At 38.0% G+C, this 21728-nt stretch overlaps 1 protein-coding gene across 5 annotated transcripts in view; it reads left to right on the top strand.

The window, feature by feature from the left end:
• The window catches only part of NLGN1 (neuroligin 1), a 600655-nt gene extending 582068 nt beyond the window's left edge, over nucleotides 1-18587 (top strand). For all 5 annotated transcript variants that reach the window (XM_075068383.1, XM_075068384.1, XM_075068386.1 and 2 more), the window contains 3 exons: nucleotides 6646-6858; nucleotides 11876-12665; nucleotides 13859-18587. In XM_075068383.1, the coding sequence (XP_074924484.1) occupies nucleotides 6646-6858; nucleotides 11876-12665; nucleotides 13859-14681 (1826 nt within the window). In that variant the 3' untranslated portion in view covers nucleotides 14682-18587. The remainder of the gene's footprint in view (nucleotides 1-6645; nucleotides 6859-11875; nucleotides 12666-13858) is intronic.
• The last annotated feature ends 3141 nt before the right edge of the window (nucleotides 18588-21728 follow it).

The raw sequence follows: 21728 nt of genomic DNA, 5'->3' as shown, positions 1-21728 counted from the left end.
GTGGACATAGTGTTTTAGATTCCAGAAAGCTTTGACGAAGGGTCCACAGCCAAGGCTCTTGCAAATTAAGTGTCATGGGAAAAGGAAGGTCCTTTCTGGATTGGAACTGTTAAAGAGACAGGGCAAAGGTAGGATAATGTAAATTCTCAGAATGAGAGGGGTAATAGTGGTGTTGCCCCCAGCGGTCAATCCTAGACAATGCCTATTCAACTTATTCATAAACTGAATCCTGGAGAATGGAGCTAAAAAGTGAGTGGCAAGTTTGCGATGATACTAAAACTGCTCCAAGAAGTTAAGCACAAAAAGTGAACACTAAAGAACTTCAAACAAGATTCACAAAACTAAGGTGATTGGGCAACAAATGCAACATTAGATTTAACTCAATAAATCAGGAAAAGTCTTGGAGTCATCATGGATAGTTCTCTGAAGACGTCCTGGTGTGCAGAGCAGTCAAGAAAAGCAAACAGATGTAGGAATCATTAAAAAGGGGATAGAGAATAAGACAGAGAGTATCTTATGCCCTTATATTAAAATCGATGGTAACCCCACATCTGAATACTGATTGTCATTGTGGTCAATGTGAGATTGTGGTCTTCTCATCTCAAAAAGAATAACTGGCATTACAAGTTCAGAGAAGGGCAACACAAATGATATAGGTGGTTTGGAGGAGGGTCTCATAGAAGGAGAGATTAAAGATGCTAGTATTTTAGATGGAAAAGAGGAGACTAACGGGGGAATATGATACTGAGGTATAAAATCATGAGTGATGTGGAGAAAGTAAATAAGAAAAGGTTATGTTACTTTTTCATAATAAAAAACTGGGGCCACCAAATGAAATTAATGGGAGCAGGTTTAAAACAAATACAAGAGTTTTTTCAAGAGCGCACAGTCAAACCTGTGGAACTTCTTACCTGAGGAGATTGTGAGGCTAGGACTATACAAGGGGTTTAAAAAAGACTGGATAATTCACATGGTGGTGAAGTCCATTAATGGTTATGAGCCAGGATGGGTAAGGAATGGTGTTCTAGCCTCTGTTGTGAAAGGGGTGGAGATGGATAGCAGGAGGAGAGATAGGATCATTACCTGTTAGGTTCAGCTTCCTCTGGGGTGGCTGGCATTGGCCACTGTCAGTAGACAGAATACTGGGCTAGATGGACCTTTGGTCTGACCCAGTACGGCTGTTCTTATGTTCTTTTGAATGCCGGTTGATTTAAAGTGTAAAGCTAGAACCATTCTGCAGAGGACCCTGAAGTATGACTTTCACTGCCAGTGTGTGGAAAACCTGAAGCAGAAGCTGGACAAGGGCCAGTGGGAGAGAGGGCAGCATTCGAGGTGACACCAGCAACCACTTTCTCCCTGTGGACAGCTTCATCCCATTTGCTGACTGGAGGTTCATCCACAAGGCCCAGCTCAAGTGCTTTCCACTGAATGGAGCCGTCCACCGCAGGAATCGGGACAAGCGATGTAGGAAGTGCAGCTGTGCCGATGAGACACTGCCCCACATCCTGTGTAGCCGCAAGCTCCATTCCAGACACAGTTGCGACACAACAGCATCCAAGATCGCCTGGTCAGATCCATCCTGCCACCCATGGGGAAGGTTTCAGAAAGGCTTTCTCAGTCCACCGACTGTATTTGGCTGTTTTTTCCTGGTTAGGTCTGTCAGTGGGGTGGCAATTTGGCTGTAGTGTGGTACAAATAATTGCTAATACCTGGTCAAACCCAAGAAGGATTGGATCTGCTTCTTTGACTTAGGGACAGGGCAATTTTGGATAGCATTTACCTTAGTCTCTAGGGGTTTAATAGTACCTTGACCCACCTGCTGTCCAAGGTACGTTACCCTTTTTGGCCTTAACTGTTAACCCTGCCTCCCTTATGCACTGGAAGATAGCTTGGAAGTGTTCCAGGTGTTCTGCCCATGAATCTGAGAACATAGCCACATTGTCGAGGTAGGCAACTGCATATTCCCCAAATCCAGCCGTAAGGTTATCTACCAGTCTCTAGAAGGTGGCAGGTGCATTTTGCAGTCCAAAAGGGAGCATATTAAATTCATACATCCCTGCACGGATGATGAAGGCTGACCTTTCCTTGGCTGAGTCATCTAGCGGCACTTGCCAGTACCCCTTATTTAAGTCTAAGGTGGAGATGAACTGGGCACATCCCAGTTTCTCCAGTAGCTCATCTGTGTGTGGCATTGGATAGTTTTCTGGGCAAGTTACAGCATTTAGCTTATGGTAGTCCACCAAAAAGCAGATTTCCCCATCTGGTTTGGGAACCAGAACCACTGGAGAGACCCATGCACACTCAGAGGAGCAGCTTACACCCATCTGTAACATGTCCTTGAACTCCACCATCCCTGGAATCGACAGCCAACTGTGACTGGACATCATCATCACCAGTGAGAACCGGAAGAAGTTCATTATGGTGGACGTCACAGTGCCCTTTGGGAACAGAACCCTGGTCTTCCATGATGCCCAAGCTCGAAATGAGGAGAAATACGCCCCTCTGGCCAAAACCTTGAACATTAGGGGTTACCAGGTGCAGACAAATGTGCTGATTGTTGGAGCCTTGGGCACATGGGACCCCAGTAATGAGCGAGTGTTGAGAGAATGCAGAATCGGTCAACGCTATGCTTGGCTGATGCAGCAACTCATGGTGTCAGATGCCATCTGGTGGTCGAGGGACATCTACATAGAACACATCACCAGACATTGGCAGTACCAGGAGGGATGAGCTGGAGTGCTGATGAGAAGCGCAGTCAGGAAAGTAATTGAAATACTTTCCTCATGGATTGTGTCCTCTAAATGGACAACCCACCCTAAATGCACAGTTACTGAGGGACAATCTCCACTCATTGATATATTTTGCTTTCCACAACCAAATCTTTGTACAGCTTTTCATGAGTGATGTACCCAAGTGTCTGGATTCTAATATCTAAACTGTATTGTTAAATTTATTCACCTAAATTTGGGTTATTGCTGATTATGTATTACATGTATCATATGACTTTTAAAAACAAACTTTGTATTTATGGATAATCTAAGCACTATGCCCAGATGTATAGACACTCTTTTCTCCACCTATGTATTATATATATATATTTAACATTAGCCTTAATAAAAAATTTAAATCTGAGAATAGAAATCCATTCTAACTACACTGAACAAAATATGCCAATTAGATGTGGTATATTAGGTCTTAACACTGGAGAACTGCTGGCCTAGCACTTTATACCATTAGCCTGTTCCCTCCCTGGGCAATAAAGCTCAGCACTGACCTAAAACAAATGTAGCTCAAAGTGTAGCATAGCTCAGATCTCTCTGCAGCAAGGCCAATTAGCTTTCTATGCAGTTTAGTTGGGGAAGGTCTGTTAGAATGAATGTGAGTGCATTTGACTGAACACTAAAGACTAGAGCAATAAACAATAATCATGTGTATTATAAATATTTGTTTGTTACTGCAGAATTTTAGTAATCCAAACTAGTAACAGTGATTAGGCATAATCTGACAAAACAGAACATATCAGTTAGGTACAGTGGACCAAAGTCTGCCTTCAGTCACCAGTCATTAAGTCATTGGAGTGACTCCAGATTTGCTGGGGTATAACTGTGTGCAGAATTTACTCTAGTACTTCTTTTCTTATTATACATAGCTTCCTGTTGTCATCCCACAATAGGAAAAAGGCGGGGCATTTCCATTTGATCATCAAGAGCAGTCTGAAAATTTCACCCACCCCAATAAGAGTTAAATGTTCTTTCCCATGTTGTATAGTGCAATCTAGTCTGAACCGTGTTACTTGTTTTAAATAAAAGTTTTGCTTGTTTTGCAGTCTAAAAATAATAGTAATAAAAAATAATGGACTGCTGGCCTCTCGAAAGGTTATAGAATTTAATCTCATTGTGCTTCTGCTTTTACTTTTGGTCTAGCAAGTGAAGATCTACATCTACAAGTCCAGAGTCATATCTGTCTCTCTTACACACAGTTTATTGATAGTATCAAAATGAAACTTTTAAAGAACAGACTAAGGGATGATCCAAATTCTGTAGCCACCCCTAGCCAACCCTGGGGATTGAAATGGTGAGCAGTAGAGCTAAAAGCATGATGCTCGCCAGCTTGAGTGAAGAAGCGTCTTCTGTAGCTGGGGGGCTGTAACAGAGTCACATCTTCTGTGGATAGAGTGCACAGAGGACTACTGACCAGTGTGTTATTCATGTGCAGATTGCAAGAGCTACAGTTTATGACTTTCATCCTGAGAAGGAGGGGAGTTGATATTGAGAAGGTTAGTGAGAGAGGAATAGAAGTGAAAGAATGAAAAACAAAAGGAGCAGGGGGCTGTTGAAAGGGAAAGGCTGCCATTAGGGCATTGAGCATAAAGAGAAGAAGAGCAGTGGCTGAATATCCAAAAGGTGGAATGGGGCCTTCTTATCTTGTCATCTCCTCCCCCGACCCACTCTGAGCAAATGTTATTTGGCTGCAGATGAATATCAATATTTTGATCAATATCTGAGTTCTTGTTCAGTAGAAGCCAAGTGGTTGTACAACTCTGAATCAGATATCTTGTCACGCCCTTCAGGATTAAGAGTTCACACTTGGGTGCCTAAAATTTGGCACATTATATAAAAAAATGACCTCTTTTTCAGAGAGGCTGGACATACCAGCTCACATTTACTTCAGTGTGCTCAGCCCCTCTGTACATCAGAACACTTGTGTTTAGGTGCCTAACTCTGGACCTGTTCCAATTCCATGCAAGTCAGTGGGAGTCTTTTAATTGACTTCAGCAGCGGTGGAATCAAGTCCTTTATCACAAAGCTTGAAATCATGGCCTTAATGTTGCTATGCATTCAGAGAAAAAATATTCTGAAACCTTTCTTGTCTTGAATTTGTATCCATTTCTCACTGGAAAGGTGCATCAATTACAATGAAGCCTGATCCTCCTCTGTTAGCTCTTACTACATGTTGTGTTCTGTATTTCTGCAGTCACTGTCCTGTTGACTTCTAGAGTAAATGGTCATCTCTTTCTGTCTATGCAACTGAGTCTGTAAATTCAGCTTCTCCTGTTTATACCCTGGTATTTTGGGTAGCAAAAGGGGTATATTTTTTAAAGGACATAGTAACTAGCTGTTGTAAATAAGGAATCTTTTTTCTTCATTCCCCATCAATATCATACCCAGTTACCATTCTGAATTTAAGTCTTAAGAGCTGCAAGTATTGCTGTTGATGTGACAGTGCGAGGAATAGGTTTGTAAGAGAATTGTTGTATGCTTTCTTCTGGAAAATGACTGTAAACTTTTTTGTTTAACGTGGTGATCTCTGCTTCAAAGGAGAGTTAAATTAGTGTAACTTTAAGTAGAACAGAGGAACCGCTAATATTTAGTTCCTGTGGAGATAATATTTCTAATGGTTGTACTTCTCTACAGGGCACATTACATTGTCCATTTTGTGTGCATAAAATCAGTTTCATACACAAGTGGAGGCTTTTGGTTTTCCTTAAAATGCTGATACTATTTAAACTTTTGCTCAAAAGACTTTATAATCTGCACATGAGGCCAACAGGACCCATGGGGTCCAAGATAAAAACCAAGAGGGGCTTTTCTCTGATGTGTTTATTGTTCAGCTTTTAGAGTCAGCTGCCTAATGATAACAAGTCTTTAATAAAAAAAAACCAAAGTTCCTGTTTTGACTACAGGAAAAGCACTCATTTCTCCACCTGATACAATTCCTAATCTGACTATGAGGAAACAACTTTTGTGCTCCCTGGTTTACATCTAAGCTCCTATCTATTTAATGCTAAGAGGTTACTAGAGCAGCTCAAATTGCCTTGTGTATCGTTTAATGCAGACTCAGTTAACCCAGGTTAATAGAGCTTAGGGAGTAGGAGAGTCACTCAGGTTGTACAGCTCAGCCTGTCCTCTGACATAAATTGAATATTTTGGGGCATAAAGTGAATGGGAGAGAAAAGAGGGGAAAAGGAGTCAATGTGGTAATACAGGGAGTACCTACACCACAATCAATGGATTGCAAAATTGAACAGTCACCCCCCTGGCATGCACCAAACTCATATCTGCAAAATCAAATTGGGTAGCTGGGTGCCCAGCTGATTCCTATACTTACATAAATTGCTGCAAAAAGGCATGTGCCAAGTTTTGCAGACACAATCCTTTTAACACACACGTTCGCAGGCTGCACATTTGGCCTTACAAATGTTGTGGTGTTCTGTTCACATGTATGTGTCGTTATTTTTCGTTAGTTGAATTCCAGTAGTGCCCACAATGAGAAAGGCACTGCTCACATACTGAAAGCATGGTTCCTTCCCCAAAGATTTTATTCTCAATTTATTACATTTCAAAGCCATAGGTCCTTACTGACTTATTCCCAGTCTTGTACTGCAATGAGCATATTATTCTGTATTGTACCTACACAATTCTCACATTCATTTATCATGGTTAATATTACAATGAACAGCAAAGGATTTACTGTAGCGAGGATGAGCCACTTGTAAATTATTGCCAAGTGGATATAAAAAATTATGTATTTACATAGTACTTAGCTCCATTTACATTTGAAGCATTACTGAAAAGATAACAGTGCAACAAGCATAATCTGAGGAGCCCATGCTAAACCTTTTCTCTTTTTCCTTTATATTTGCAGGTTTCTTGAGTACTGGGGATCAAGCAGCAAAAGGAAACTATGGCCTCCTTGATCTAATCCAGGCTTTGCGATGGACTAGTGAAAATATTGGGTTCTTTGGTGGTGACCCATTAAGAATAACTGTTTTTGGATCCGGTGCAGGCGGTTCATGCGTCAATCTGTTGACTTTATCCCATTATTCTGAAGGTAACCGTTGGAGCAATTCAACCAAAGGTATTATGCAGGTTGCAAATATTGACAATTTTGGTGTCTGCATGCCACCACCATTACTACTATGTGATGCTCTGTATTTCTCTCTGTGTTTCTATGGACTGCTGAGTTCAACTGAATAATAATCTGGCTTTTTAAAGGCTATAATAGCTGCCTTCCCCTCAACTCTTCTGTGCACGTTTAAATTTGGGGTGACTTTCTTTGTTTCCTGTGGAGCTTTGTAGAAACACTTTTGCAACAGACTTCTGAACAGCACATCCACAGCACATCATTTTTGTCTCTTTTCTTTCCTACCTAAGGGTGTCCTCTTTGGAAAACCAGTCAGAGATGCTCACAGTCGATGAGGTTGACTATATTCAATCAGTCATCAAAGGCATGTTTAGTTTCTCCTGAGGAGCAGGATTTAAAGAAAAATAAAATGACATGGTTCCTGTTTTCACGCTAATGGCTGAAATGCTTAACAGTATTATCTAGTGGGAAGGAAAAAAGTGCCTAGTTCAGAAATCTTTTGTCTGAAACTGCATGAATTTCACTTGCTGTCTTCTGAGAAAAGAACGTTTGAATGTTTTGCATGCATGAGCCAAAATTGTCAAAGCATCAAGGTCATAAATTAATTTTCTTTTTGCCCATATATGTTTTTTCTATTCCATAACTTAACACCTTTTCTCTAGCTAATTAAGGCAGACAGCAAGAAATTACAAACATGTTGTTTGAGGCCAAAAAACTTTTTTACCTTCCCTTTTGGCACCAGAATTTCACACCCTTTTTTTCTCATTTGCATCGCCTCTGTTTTTTTGTCACATTGTTTTTTTTACTCCATTCTGTCATTATCCGTTTCACATGTATGTATGCTATATTGTTTAGACTTTGCAGGCAGATGACAGAAAACCCTTGTTGATGGAGTCTGGAGAGACACATAAGGCCTGATTTTCCTCTGATTTACATTGGTGAACTCCCTGGAGGGCCTGATTGTACACTCGTACTGGAGTAATTCCACTGACATCAGTAGAATTTACTTCTGATTGAGCCCCTGATCCAAAGCCTATTGAAGTCAGTGGAAAGATTCCCACTAAGTCTCAGTGAGCTTTTGGATCTGGCCTTACTGTGATGTAAATGGAAGAAGAATCAGGCCAATTCTCTATTATGTAAACAATACTATCGTGGAAAATAGATTCCTAGGATGGTGGGTTTCATTTTAAAAATTATTTTTAAATGAATTAAAATCATTATTCTTTTTATTATTTAAAAAAAATAATTTTAAACCATTTCCAGCCAAAGACCACTTTAATACTTGAAATACCTTGAAGTAGAATTGTAGAATCCACGTATAAATTTGACACTCACAATTATATAGATCTTTTGCATGTTAACCTGTGACATGTTTTGTAAAATGGCATTTTAAGCCAGTCAGAACTTAGCCTAAGCATAGTGCCCGTAACCAGGTGTAATCTCTGGGTCATATTATGCCATCAGTTTTTCTGCAGAAATCACAGTGCAGGTCCTCTGTGGCATAGTGGATTGAGGATGGGGTTAAGAAGCAGGAAACCTGTCTTCCAGTCTCTGCCTGTGATTGAACCTTTGATTTAATTACAAGTAGCTGATGTAATGCTGAACACTATATGCTTTTATCTGAAATGACCAGTCAGTCATGATCTGCATCTTGTCAGCTAACTCTACACAGTCATGTTGTAACACTATAAAATGTTGTCAAAAGCATAAACCCATTTACTATATGCTGAGTGCGTACTTGAGTACTCTCATCCCCCAATGAACAAAGCATTCTGCAGGGGTCAGAAGACACTCAGCACATTGCAAGATGAAGATCTTAAATAAGTTGCTTCAGCTACCCCATATGCAAAATGGGAACCATAGTGCTTATCCATCTCAGTAAAGTACTTTGAAATCTGTGGACGAATAAATGCAAATTATTGTTTACCTCAGTGGGACCGTGACATACAAACGATAGCAAAGTATGGCCCATTATGCATTAATGTCATTTTAATATCAGCCTACAGCCCCTTGAACCATGAGAGTGAATATTTCGTGATAGAAATCTAGTTCACTTCCTTTACTGTACATTGCTGCTGGCAGAAATCAGTTACAGTATGAAAATTACTTTTCTCGCTGTCATCCATTTTTCACTAACATGGTTCAACAGAAGTATTTCTTTAAAGTAACTGAACTGAACATTATGGCTAGAGGACTTGACGACTTTTAACATAATCTGACCTTTTATGTGCCTTTTAACAAGCTATCATGTTTATATCAGCATTTTCTTACTATGTAACTGACTCTTTCTCTCATTGGTATAGAAAATAATTCTAAACAATTAAAAAAAGAGATTTACAGAGTATGCAGATAACATAAAGCTATGTTGCATTAAGAATTACATCCTAGTAAAAATTTCAGTTTGGTATTATGCTGCATATATTCTGTTGGCCAGATCTTCAGCTGGTATAAATCACTGTAGACCCATTGACTTCAAGCTGATTTACATCAACTGAATACCTGGCCCTATAAATATTTTATTTTCTATGCCTTTAATTCTGAGAATCTGCTTTCTTTTTACTCAGCTCTTTCTCAGGCAATACTCAGTTATGACTCATTTCATGAATCTAGAGATGCTCTTGAGCCACATATTTCAGTCTACGTCCAGATTCTGCTACAATGAAAGTTTTGCCTGTAAGGGCAGAGTAAAGACTGAATAAGGACCTTAGGGATTGGTCCTGTTATAATCTTCAAGATTTTAAAACTCCCAAAAGATCTTTTTTTAAAATGTTTTCATGAAGCAATTGATTCTAACTAGCATTTGATTGTGGTTCTGATCCTGCAATGTGATTCTGGTAGTCCCTGACTCAGGCTCTGTGCAGTGCTTGAGTCCACCTGCACATCATGTTGCGAGATGAAGGCCATAATTTGTATTTTTAAAGAGCCAAATTCTGAAATAGGTTAAGCAGGTTCAACTCCTTTCGCTGGAGGTACTGGCTGATCAGCAGGGTGTGCCCCAAAGATATTTTATTTGCGTAAATCAATGATAGAGGGTGAGATGTTGCCTTCAGAAGTTGCCTTCAGTTACCCTACTGCAGTCTGTCCCAAACTTGGGACGCCACTTGTGTAGGGAAAGCCCCTGGTGGGCCGGGCCGGTTTGTTTACCTGCTGCATCTGCAGGTGTGGCCAATCACGGCTCTCACTGACCGCAGTTCGCTGCTCCAGGCCAATGGGAGCTGCTGGAAGCGGTGGCCAGTATGTCCCTTGGCCCGTGCCACTTCCAGCAGCCCCCATAGGCCTGGAGCAGCGAACTGGGCCAGCCCGCCAGGGTCTTTCCCTACACAAGCAGCGTCCCAAGTATGGGAAACACTGCCCTACTGCAAATCCTTGGTTACTCTTCTGATGTCACTAGACTTACTCTAGATTTGTACTGGTGTAAATAAAAGCAAATTTTGGCCAAATATGCTTATGTTAGTGTAATGTGTATATATCAAAGGGCATTTTGCATAAATTATAGTTAGCTATGAAATAAATATAGGCCGGATTACAAAATATTTTCCAAAAGACTGCACAAAGAGACTGCATAATTGCAAATTGTTTGTTGTCCTTCAGTTGTAGGACTTCTGTGGTGATGCAGAAAAAAGTTTTAATACTTTAAAACTCATTAGCAAGAAGGGTAAAATATATTGCCTAATGTGGACTAAATTATGATTTGCTAGGAGTATGGAGTAGAGGATCCTTTCCCACTTCAGTGTACAGGGGCTAGACTGAAAATTCCTGTTGGAAGTAGAGCTAGCCTCCCCGAAGGGTATGGGGAAGGGGTAGCGTGATGCCATGGCCCAACACAGAGGGGACTACAAAATATATGGGATTAGCCACTCTAGTTTTACCCCTTCAGGCCAGAATTCCTCATAAGGCCCTTTCACACACACCTAGTACATGAGCCATGGCTTAGTGCTGGGAAGAAATTCCGTCCCCACTGAAATCATTGGCAAAACTCCTGACTTTGTTGGGGCAGGATTTCACCCATGATGTGGACAAAGATACTTAAAGATTAAAACAAAGAAAAGATCAATTCAAACAAGGCTTTGTATATTTGTGAGCAGAGCTTTTGGTCCAGATTCTACTCTCAGTGACACCAGAGTAATCCAGAGTAATTGAACTGATGTCAGTGGAGTTACTTCAGGTGTACACAAGTATAAGTGACAGCAGAATCTCCCCCATCCACCTCATCTCTCATAAATGAATACCTGAGTATATTTTTAATTGTTTTAAGTCATAAAGCAATATTTTAGGATATTCAGTGTAAAAGGTATCATTTTTCTTTTTTATTTAAATGTGACCACCGTAAACCTTAATTAAAAATAGGACCTTTTACAAGAAAGGATCTTGACTCTTAGATAAATGAGTTAGGAATGCTGCCCAGTACTTTGTATGGTGTAAGAATATACAATTCGTTATAATACCCATTTGAGAAGCCCTGTACATCTCAAGCCAAGTTCAATCCTAAACAAAGTCTATAAAAACAGCATATTAGGTCCTATTCAGCCTTCCATTTAAAACATGGTCATACACATGCAAGTGCTGATGACTTGAACAATATCTAAGAAATCAGTCAATTGCAGAGCGTGACTGGCTTTTCCTCCAACCTAATAAAATAATTTTAGTATTATGAGATTTTCAAAGCAAACAGTGTTATCTTGAACAAGATATGGCATCAGACTATTTCTCCCACTCTTTCAGCTTCCTGAGTTACTCAGGGTCAGATCCTTAGTTGCTATAAATTGGTATTTGCATGAGTTTTACTCATCTATTGGTCTTGGATTTATATACATATGTGCATTTTTTTGTACACATTAGATGTGGATACAGCAACAAGCAGATTTTACCTTCTGTACTGCATTTATTTATTAGTAATTTTTTTAATAATGGTAAAAGATTTCCTATTGTCCCACATACCTAAACTAAACATTAAAGAGCTACATGCTTATAAAGCCAGCTCAGTACTTTTTAAATATTTTTCCCCCCACAGGACTTTTTCAAAGAGCAATAGCTCAAAGTGGAACAGCTCTCTCCAGCTGGGCAGTTAGTTTCCAACCTGCAAAATATGCCAGGATGTTGGCTACAAAAGTTGGTTGCAACATGTCAGACACTGTAGAATTGGTAGAGTGTCTACAGCAGAAGCCTTATAGAGAACTTGTGGACCAGGACATTCAACCAGCACGATACCACATAGCCTTTGGACCAGTAATTGATGGCGATGTGATACCAGATGATCCTCAGATATTGATGGAACAAGGAGAATTCCTGAACTATGACATAATGTTGGGAGTTAACCAAGGGGAAGGTTTAAAATTTGTTGAAAATATAGTTGATAGCGAAGATGGCATATCAGCTAGTGATTTTGATTTTGCTGTTTCCAATTTTGTCGATAACTTATATGGATACCCTGAAGGCAAAGATATATTGAGAGAAACTATTAAATTTATGTATACTGACTGGGCAGACCGACACAATCCGGAGACCAGAAGGAAAACACTGCTAGCTTTATTTACTGATCATCAGTGGGTTGCACCAGCGGTGGCTACAGCAGATCTTCACTCGAATTTTGGATCGCCTACATACTTCTATGCCTTCTACCATCATTGCCAAACAGATCAGGTACCTGCTTGGGCAGATGCAGCCCATGGGGATGAGGTTCCTTATGTACTGGGAATCCCTATGATTGGTCCTACTGAATTATTTCCCTGTAATTTCTCCAAAAATGATGTCATGCTAAGTGCAGTGGTGATGACATACTGGACGAACTTTGCAAAAACTGGGTGAGTACTAGATAGAGAGTAATTTCATATATAAATTAAGGACTTGATCCAGCAATCCTTTCCTATGGACTTCTGTAGGAAATACTTGGGCCAGGAAGGAGTATTTATGTGAATAAGGGTTGCAGAATTAGGTTGAGAGTTATATGTTGTTAATATCTCTCAGTTCAATTAAAAATTGCACATTCTGTTAACACATGGGGAAACTGTCCATGTGACTGTTCTATACATAACAGTGTGATAAATACTTTGTACATAAAAAAGAAGGGCTACAGAAAGCAGCTTCCCTGATATTTTTATCTTTTCAATCTAATATTTAGCTTTTTCATAGTACTGTAGTTGGCCTTTAAAAGTTCATTCTGCTTTGTAAGATTCTGATGCTTTGGGAGAGATTCTCTGTACTTAAAATAGGGAGTCCTGTTGGAACTTTCAATTTTTTTAATTTGACCACTGTGTAAGAAATTGTAACATGTATTACAGTGAATAAGGAACATACTGAGATCACGTATGGCAGTTATAAAGTGCACATCATTAAAAACAGATCATCATTTAACAAACCACAATATTTGACTGTACTCCAGTAGTGGTGGTATTTTGATTATAAAGAACGTAAAATGCCACCAACATTACAGCACATAGAAGGTTGAGACTTAAAATGATGTCCACTTATTCAAATGAATAGGCAATTATGAAAGTAAGATACATGGACTAGCACTTGAGAGGTACCGAGGACTGACCTTGTATCACTTCTCTGCACTCCGTTGGGCTTTCAGTGAATGTGTGCTATTCTGAGTTAACACATTGCCCTTTCACCTCTGAAGACCTGAATTCAGAGGCTGTGATTTAAGTTACAAATAAAAACAAGGTTTGTTACCTCTCATCCTAGTCTCTAGTCGGCATTAATCTACATTACTAGTACCAAAGTATAATACTGTTGACAATTTTTCCTTGAGAGAAAAGGACTGGGATGCTAGATGCTGACTGGGGTTCGGGTACAAAGGTCACTGGGGAAGCTTGCAGTGTCCACTTGCATTCTGTTAGCTCTAACTGCTATTAGGCCTGCAATTCTATGAACACTACATTCACTGCCCTTCCCCTCCTTCCCCTAAATAAATGTTAAAATGCAATATCAAATCTTAATTTTATAATTGCTTTTGAAATGCAGACTTTACATCTCAGCTTTTTTTTTATTCTAGTGACCCAAATCAACCAGTCCCACAAGATACAAAATTCATTCATACTAAACCCAATCGTTTTGAGGAAGTAGCATGGACCAGATACTCTCAAAAAGACCAACTGTATCTTCACATTGGATTAAAACCACGAGTGAAGGAACATTACAGGGCCAATAAAGTGAACCTGTGGCTGGAACTGGTACCTCATCTGCACAATCTTAATGACATTTCACAGTATACCTCGACCACAACTAAAGTGCCATCAACTGATATTACTTTCAGACCAACAAGGAAAAATTCTATACCTGTTACTTCAGCCTTTCCTACAGCCAAACAAGATGATCCCAAACAACAACCAAGTCCATTTTCAGTGGATCAAAGGGACTATTCCACAGAGTTGAGTGTTACTATTGCAGTTGGAGCATCGTTGCTATTCCTAAACATTCTGGCCTTTGCAGCATTGTACTACAAAAAGGACAAGAGGAGACATGATGTTCATAGGAGATGTAGCCCACAGCGTACTACTACCAATGATCTTGCCCATGCACAAGAAGAGGAGATAATGTCCCTCCAAATGAAGCACACTGACTTGGATCATGAATGTGAGTCCATCCATCCACATGAGGTGGTTCTTTGGACCGCCTGTCCCCCAGACTACACACTAGCTATGAGAAGGTCTCCTGATGATATTCCCTTAATGACACCCAACACCATTACAATGATTCCCAACACTATACCAGGGATTCAACCCCTACACACATTCAATACCTTTACTGGAGGACAGAATAATACTCTGCCCCACCCCCATCCCCACGCTCATTCACATTCAACAACCAGGGTATAGCCAGACAAGATGAAACAAACTTTATTTTTTTTGATGGATTACAATAGTGACATTAATGAAGATTACTTGGCTTTCAACCTACAAGACTCTTACTATTTAAATATGGAGGAATATTATGTGAATATACATATCAAGAACTTTTGGGGTTTTGAAAAAAAAATGAATTGTACATATATACAAATGAACTTAAAAAAAAACTTTTGCAATTGCTTGAAGCAATTGTCCTGAATGATACTTTTTCATTCACATTCAACTATTAATTTTTTAAGATTTAAGTTACATAATGGAATTAGGCATGTGCAACACAAACAGAAAAGAACTCTGACTGAAATTAAAAAAAAATAAATCTATAAATATGCACAAGGGACACACTAATGGAATGTCAGATAATTTTCACCAATTTTTATTTGGAACTGTTTTATTGTGTAGTCCATATTTACATATTTGGATAAGTACACAAAGCACCAATGCTGTTAAGGCCTTAGTAAGGGGCTCATGCTGAAATCTGCCAGCCAAACAAAGAAGTTTTAAAGCCTGGCAGGTACAACATTATCACATAAGTGCTGTCAGTATAAAAGTTGTGGGAATAAAGGAAACTGAATATTTTTAGCACGACGTGCATGATAATTTATATGCTTGGTGGCTGTGCTGCTGATTAAGCCGTAATTAAAATTCTTCTCATCCCATTGGAGTTTTTAATAGAAGCTTCCTCCATCAATTGGCACAACCTAAAAAAGATTTTTTTAAAGCGGCAAAAGTAATTACAGTAAAATAATTCACAGTAGCTTCAGTAAGAGAAGGAATTACAGTAGTTCTTAAAGGTATTTGATGGTATTCTAGGTATATAGTGGTGAACACTCGCTCAGTGAATCCCAGAGGGAAAAATATCTTTCTGTGTTTTTAATGTTCTCTTTTGTTTCCACCTAAATAATTTATAGAACTATAATCTTAATGGAACCTCTTTGATGAAGGATTTATAATTCGCTGTGGTTTAGTTACAAAATATTTAGTTCATATTGGTAAGATAAAGTGTGTCCAAAGATTTCATTGCAAGAATATTTTGCAGTATAAAGATGTCCCAACATTGCCACTCTGATTACAGATCTGTTACTGTTTGAACTCATGGTGCATGTGACAAAGTTTACTGCTAATATTTTAATGTAAAGTTATTTCCCTTTTTGCTATACATTATCCTTGCCATTCAAGTGAATTCACTGGATGAGATCTCTATAGAGTGCAAATGTAGATAGAGAGGGTCTATAAGGATGGAGAGCCAACAAATGGAAATTTTTAAACCTGAATCTTACATTTGTTTGTGTGATTTTAAATGGATGTTCTAAAATCACAAGAAACTCTTCATTCCCCTGTTGTTTTCCAGAAACGGTATATCACAGTCCTTTCAAAATGTTTGTATATGTAATCAGATGTACATTTATATAAAAAAAATGAGATGGACTTAAGAGCACATCCCTGATAAATACTTTCTCTTACCTGTACTATATTTCTATTAGACTAAAGTTATGTGATTTTTTTTTACATTTTTTCAAATTACTAGCAATTTTGATAGTTTGTAAGATAATGCAAAGAACTCTCTCTGACAAACTAACTGCAGTAACAGAAACATTTCTTTTCAGTTACTCTTTTTCAAGAACGAAAGCTTATTACACACACACACAAAATTGTATACTACTTGATGGAAAATTACTTTGTACTTCTTGGCCATATTACTGGTCACTGAGTGAAATAAAGATAATCTGGATAACAAGTATTATTCCAATGCTAAGAGATCTGATCTTTGCTCATTAAAGAGCTAAAATGTTTATTGCTGTTTTGTCATTTTTTAATGAAGTAATGGTAACTGTCTCAAATAAAGAGTCATTTCTTAAGACTAGTCTGGTTTTTGAAGACATGGATATGCCTTCTACAGATAACACAACTGCATATTTATAGGCCAGTCCTATCTAAAACAGTTCCTCATAAGAATCATGACATTGTGAATGTATGATGTCGCAGTATTACATTAATTACCACTACCCACTAACTTGCCATAATTTTTCAGCCAGAGGTAAGAATTAAAAATACATACATCAAATTTAGAAATGTCAAGGAACAGATAAATATGCAGTATTCCATTAAATGAAACTCACCTAGTTCACACTGTGAGGGTGATTAAACTTTCATAAAATGATTTTACTCGAAACTTACCCTTCAAAGTGTGTTTAAGAACATCAAATACAGACTTCAAAAGTGACACTGAAAACAAAATAACAAAAACCACTGCAGTTTCAGTCATTTTCTTTAGATAAACTAATAAAAAAATATCCACTAACAATTAATATAATATAGCTTATCATTCCCGGTTTTAAAAGGAGCATTTCTGGTAGAAGCATAAAGATTGAAGTCTTCAAAATCCAGGATGGTCTATGTGCAATTTCTGCCTGATGTGGTTGTGCTTTTAGACTGTGACCTGCCAATGTAAACCAATAAAAAGAATTGTCTGCCATCTGATAATTATTGTTTAATAGGAAGATTGTATTTTGCTATGTTAATGAAACAAAACAAAACAAAACCGTGAATGGCCATAAAACAAGATATACACAAAATATGATTTCATGTGCTTTTCTTAACTTTAGCAAACTCAAAATAATTTTCTACTATAATTTAATGGTGGCCATATCTATAGCTATATATAGTATCTCTATATTCAGTATCTGGTAATTGTTTACTTTTATTAGCTCAGAAATAAATGATTGAGGTAAACCAAGCATGACAATATACTTTTTCTTTTCTGTCAGCCATTAATACCACAAATGTGAAAGATCAAGGCAGCAATGCAAATTTTATAACATTTTCCTGTTCAAAAATTCACATTATGCAGAAACTGTGAATACAATTTTAGTTGCTACTTTATAATTACAGTTCAGCAGCTAGTTTTCTGAAAGTAAGAGGATTTCTCACATTTTATAACATGAATGAAGGCCACAAACTGTTTTTTAAAGCTGAAAATACTCACAAATGTAAGAAACATTTTGGAGTATTTTTGATGGTTATGCTTTATGGAATTCACTTTTGTTGTTTTTAAAAGATATATTTGTCTGGGTTGTTTTTTTTCAAAATAGACAATGAGAAACCAAATGGAGCGCGCTATTTTATTTTGTATATTGTTCATTGGAGCAGATTTCCAATGCAATTAGGATATTAGTATTTGGAAGTACAGCAAAAATATGAAAAGCCTGCATTTACTGCTTTCCTATTTTTGTAAATATGTTTGCAGACTTTTTAAGAAAAAATATTTGATTATTTTGAGGAAAAAACTATGGAATCAATGTCTCTTTTCCCCATTCATTTTCTATTAAAACTATAGACATATGCTACTTTATATCTACTCTCTGATGCGTAGTTTATACACAGAGAAGGCAGTGCTGACATTGCATAGGGAAATAAAGCAAATTGAAATACATTTTGCTTAATAGTATCTCAGTAGGCCATATATTGTATACTGTATCCACTGAAGACTTACAGAGCATGGAATTAAGATTGCTAAACATACTCTTCTATAAAACAGCATAAGAGTTAGTGCTATTGTTATTAAATGTATTCAGAAATGGATTCTTACTGTATATTTTTGGTTAACTGAACCTCAAATAAATATTGATATGCAATAAAAACAGGGTGAAAAGAAGCCTAACAAATAAACATGTTACAGCTTTAAACACCACTGCATAAAAATTGCTGAGATTTCTCTTGCGAGTTTCACTGAAATATTCTTAAGAGACAAAATAGAACTGGAATTGTTAGTAAGCTGTAAAACATCATGGTGGTTCTTTGATGTTAGTAACTTGTTTTCTTCTATGGTATTAATTCAAAGTATTGGCCTTTCCCCTGTCCCTCTCCCCTCCTTTTCTAGTAATGATTTGTTATGTACTATTGCTTTTTAATGTAAGTGAACATTAGATAATTTGGTCATTATTGCAAAAACATGCTCTCACATAAATTAAATTAATGGTCATTTCCTTGCTGAGGTTTTGTTATCATTCATTCAGCTATCTTGTCAATTGCAGCAATTGTTATGGCTTTTTTTTTAATTCAATAAACTAAAGGTCTTTCTTCAAATATGGTTATACCTCTTTTCCTCTTGAAATGATAACAATCCGTGAGTCAGCTGTCCCTCTGAGGTCTTCAAAGAAATCTGACTGTTTGAAACACACACACACTGCTGAAGCTGATTCTTTCTCTTAAGCTTTTTTATTTGATTTAGTTCTGGCATCTCCCTGTATTTGTATGCAAGCTAGAAATTAGCTGCATTTGATAAAGGGTCCAATAGAATTATACAGAAGAATCAATGAATTAACCACAAGCAGAACATGAGGTTCCTTTTTGTCTTGTTTTTTTTTTTAATGCTGTTGCATAATTGATTTCATATTGGCAGATCCAGCGGAAACTTGATTTAAAGGCATCGTGTAGGGTAAGAATGCTAAACACTAACTGATTAAATACATTTGGAGGGAAAAAAATTATAAAATCACCTTGGACTGATAGATGACCAACTTCCAAAATGTCGATGTGCAACTAACTCAATCTTCCTTGTCTTAAATAGTGACCAAATAGCCCCGATAATTCATGCATATATGAAAAAATAGAGTTTATTTAGAATGTTTACTATATTTTATCTACTAACAAAAATTAAATATAATGTTTAAAATGGTAAATTAAGGCCCACTGAGAACCTAATCTTCCTGCCCCTTCCCGTCAACGTGAAAGCTTTTGATGACTTTCACAAGCTATGATGAGACTCTACAGGTTAATGTCATATGGTAACTAGAAACAGTAGTTTAAACGAAGACAAAATAGCACAGGAATTTTGAGAATGGTGTAAACGTTAATTAGTCATAATATGTTTATACATATGTTTTCTGGGCCATTATATACATCAGTTGTATTTTGATGAATATGTTGTAAGTCACAGACCTTCAAAGCATGTAAACAGATAGTATTATCTGTTCACCCAGTGTGGAGACAATTCAAGGATAAGTGCATGTATTAAGTACAGAGGTGGAGTTGGCATCTGATTCTGCATTCCTACAGTTAGGGGACAGAGCCACAACTGCTGTAAATCATCATAGCCCCGTTGACTTCAGTGGATCTATGACAAATTTATACCAGCTGAAGATCTGCCCCCAGGCCCTCAGTGTTCATCATGGCTCATCTCACCCTCCAATTCCCCCCTGCCCCCAAAATAATTGCAAGTGCATATGACTGCTGGATTTATGAATGCAATCAAATAGTTAGCTGTGCTATAAAATGTGCCTGCTATCATTTATATGATTGTCCAAACAAGAGAGGCCCTCTACGTTTAATGACATTCTGACAAGCATAACATCTCGGCAAATGAAGCTTTTACAGAGAGTGTGTTGGCTAAACCATATTTGTCAATATTACAATTAAACAAAAATTGTGCTTAAAGACATTTCTGCATGTAGTCAATATGGGCCAGATCCTCAACTTGTGTAAATCGCTGTAGCTCAGTTGAAGTTATTGAGACTATAATATTTTACCCCATCTGAAGATCTAACCCTGTGTGTTTCATTGTTGTTTCTTTACCCATTGTCCACCTCCCATTATTTGAACAGTAAATGAAACAAGACATACTATTGAGTTAAACTCTACTTTCTATTACACTGATGTAAATTTAGAGTCAAAGAAGTAGCTCCAAATGAACACTGAAGTCAGTATACAGTATAAACTACAGCACCAGCAATCCCAAGCCTTCAAAAATCATGAGATTTAAAAAAATAAGACATGTAACTTCTTTTTATTTGCTTTCCAGGGTTGGAGCTTGTAGGGTTTTCTCTGCAGCTCTGAGGATGAGAAATTGACCTGGTTTTAAAAAATGGAAATTGGGATTCTCAGGGTTTCGCTACACAGGGAGACTCAGGGAAGTTATTCCAAATTAACTAAAGATGTGAATTGAAAGTGGATTAGTTATTAAATTGCAATAAACCTCTGTGTGGACAGTCTCAGGCAAAATTAATGTGGCCTTAATTGAGTTTATCTTAATTCACTTCCAAAGTGAATCACTTCTTTAGTTATTTCTGATTCATTTTCCTATGGGCTTGTCTATAGAACAATGAAATCGTGGCAATCTGGGGTGTGACTCTACCTCCACACTAGCCTGCTGTGGACTAACTATCCCAGTGCTGATGTGTGTTAGAAGTTTGTCAGTGTGCTTTGAGCTAGTCCTCTGAAATGGGACTAGCTCAAAGCACGTTAACAAACTGTTAACCTGCATCTGCTGGATACATGAACAACGACCGCAGCTGGCTAGAGAGAGAGGATAGAGTCACACCTCAGCTTGCCACAGTCTAGTTGTTCATGCAGACAAGCCCTTAGTATCCCCATGTAGACAAGCCCTAGTACTAGTTGTTGGAACTTTAAGGAAAACACCAAATATCATGAGTCTGAAGATACGATCATGAGAGTTGACAACACTGTAACTATATTGTATAAAAGGCAAGTTTACATTTAGTTTTGCTCCTGTTGAAGCTAATGGAAAATTTGCTATTGACTTCATTGAGGAAAAGATTGGGTCAGGAGCCTGTGTTTGGACTTCTGTGGGTTTCTTAAAAGCATGGTTGATGAAAATAAATATGGCCATGTTTTCTAAGATCCCCTGGATATTTCCAAATCTCTGTGGATTAGTTACTTAAATAAATTATCATTGTAATAAGAGGGAGGGAATGGTGGAGTCATGCCTTTCAATCCCCCAGCAACAAGCAAGCAGAGTTAGCCAGTTTTTGGGGATGGGAAAAAACACTTCATCCCCAGTATAGCTGTCACACCAATGTACACAGCCCAGGAACAATCAGGAAAACACTTGGTGACTTTGCCAGAATTTCTTAAGCTGCAGCCAGCTCCTGTGATCTCCCTCCATCTGCCATGTTTTGACTTTTTCCCCAGCATGGTTACAAGTGTCAAGGGAAACTGTAGTGGAATTTAGGTCCTTGTACATTTGAAATGTGACCATGGGCAATGTCTATTCTTGGATAT

Source organism: Chelonoidis abingdonii, chromosome 8 (genome assembly GCF_003597395.2).
Source record: "Chelonoidis abingdonii isolate Lonesome George chromosome 8, CheloAbing_2.0, whole genome shotgun sequence".
NCBI classification, from domain to species: domain Eukaryota; kingdom Metazoa; phylum Chordata; order Testudines; family Testudinidae; genus Chelonoidis; species Chelonoidis abingdonii.
This window is presented reverse-complemented; position numbering and strand designations above follow the sequence as displayed.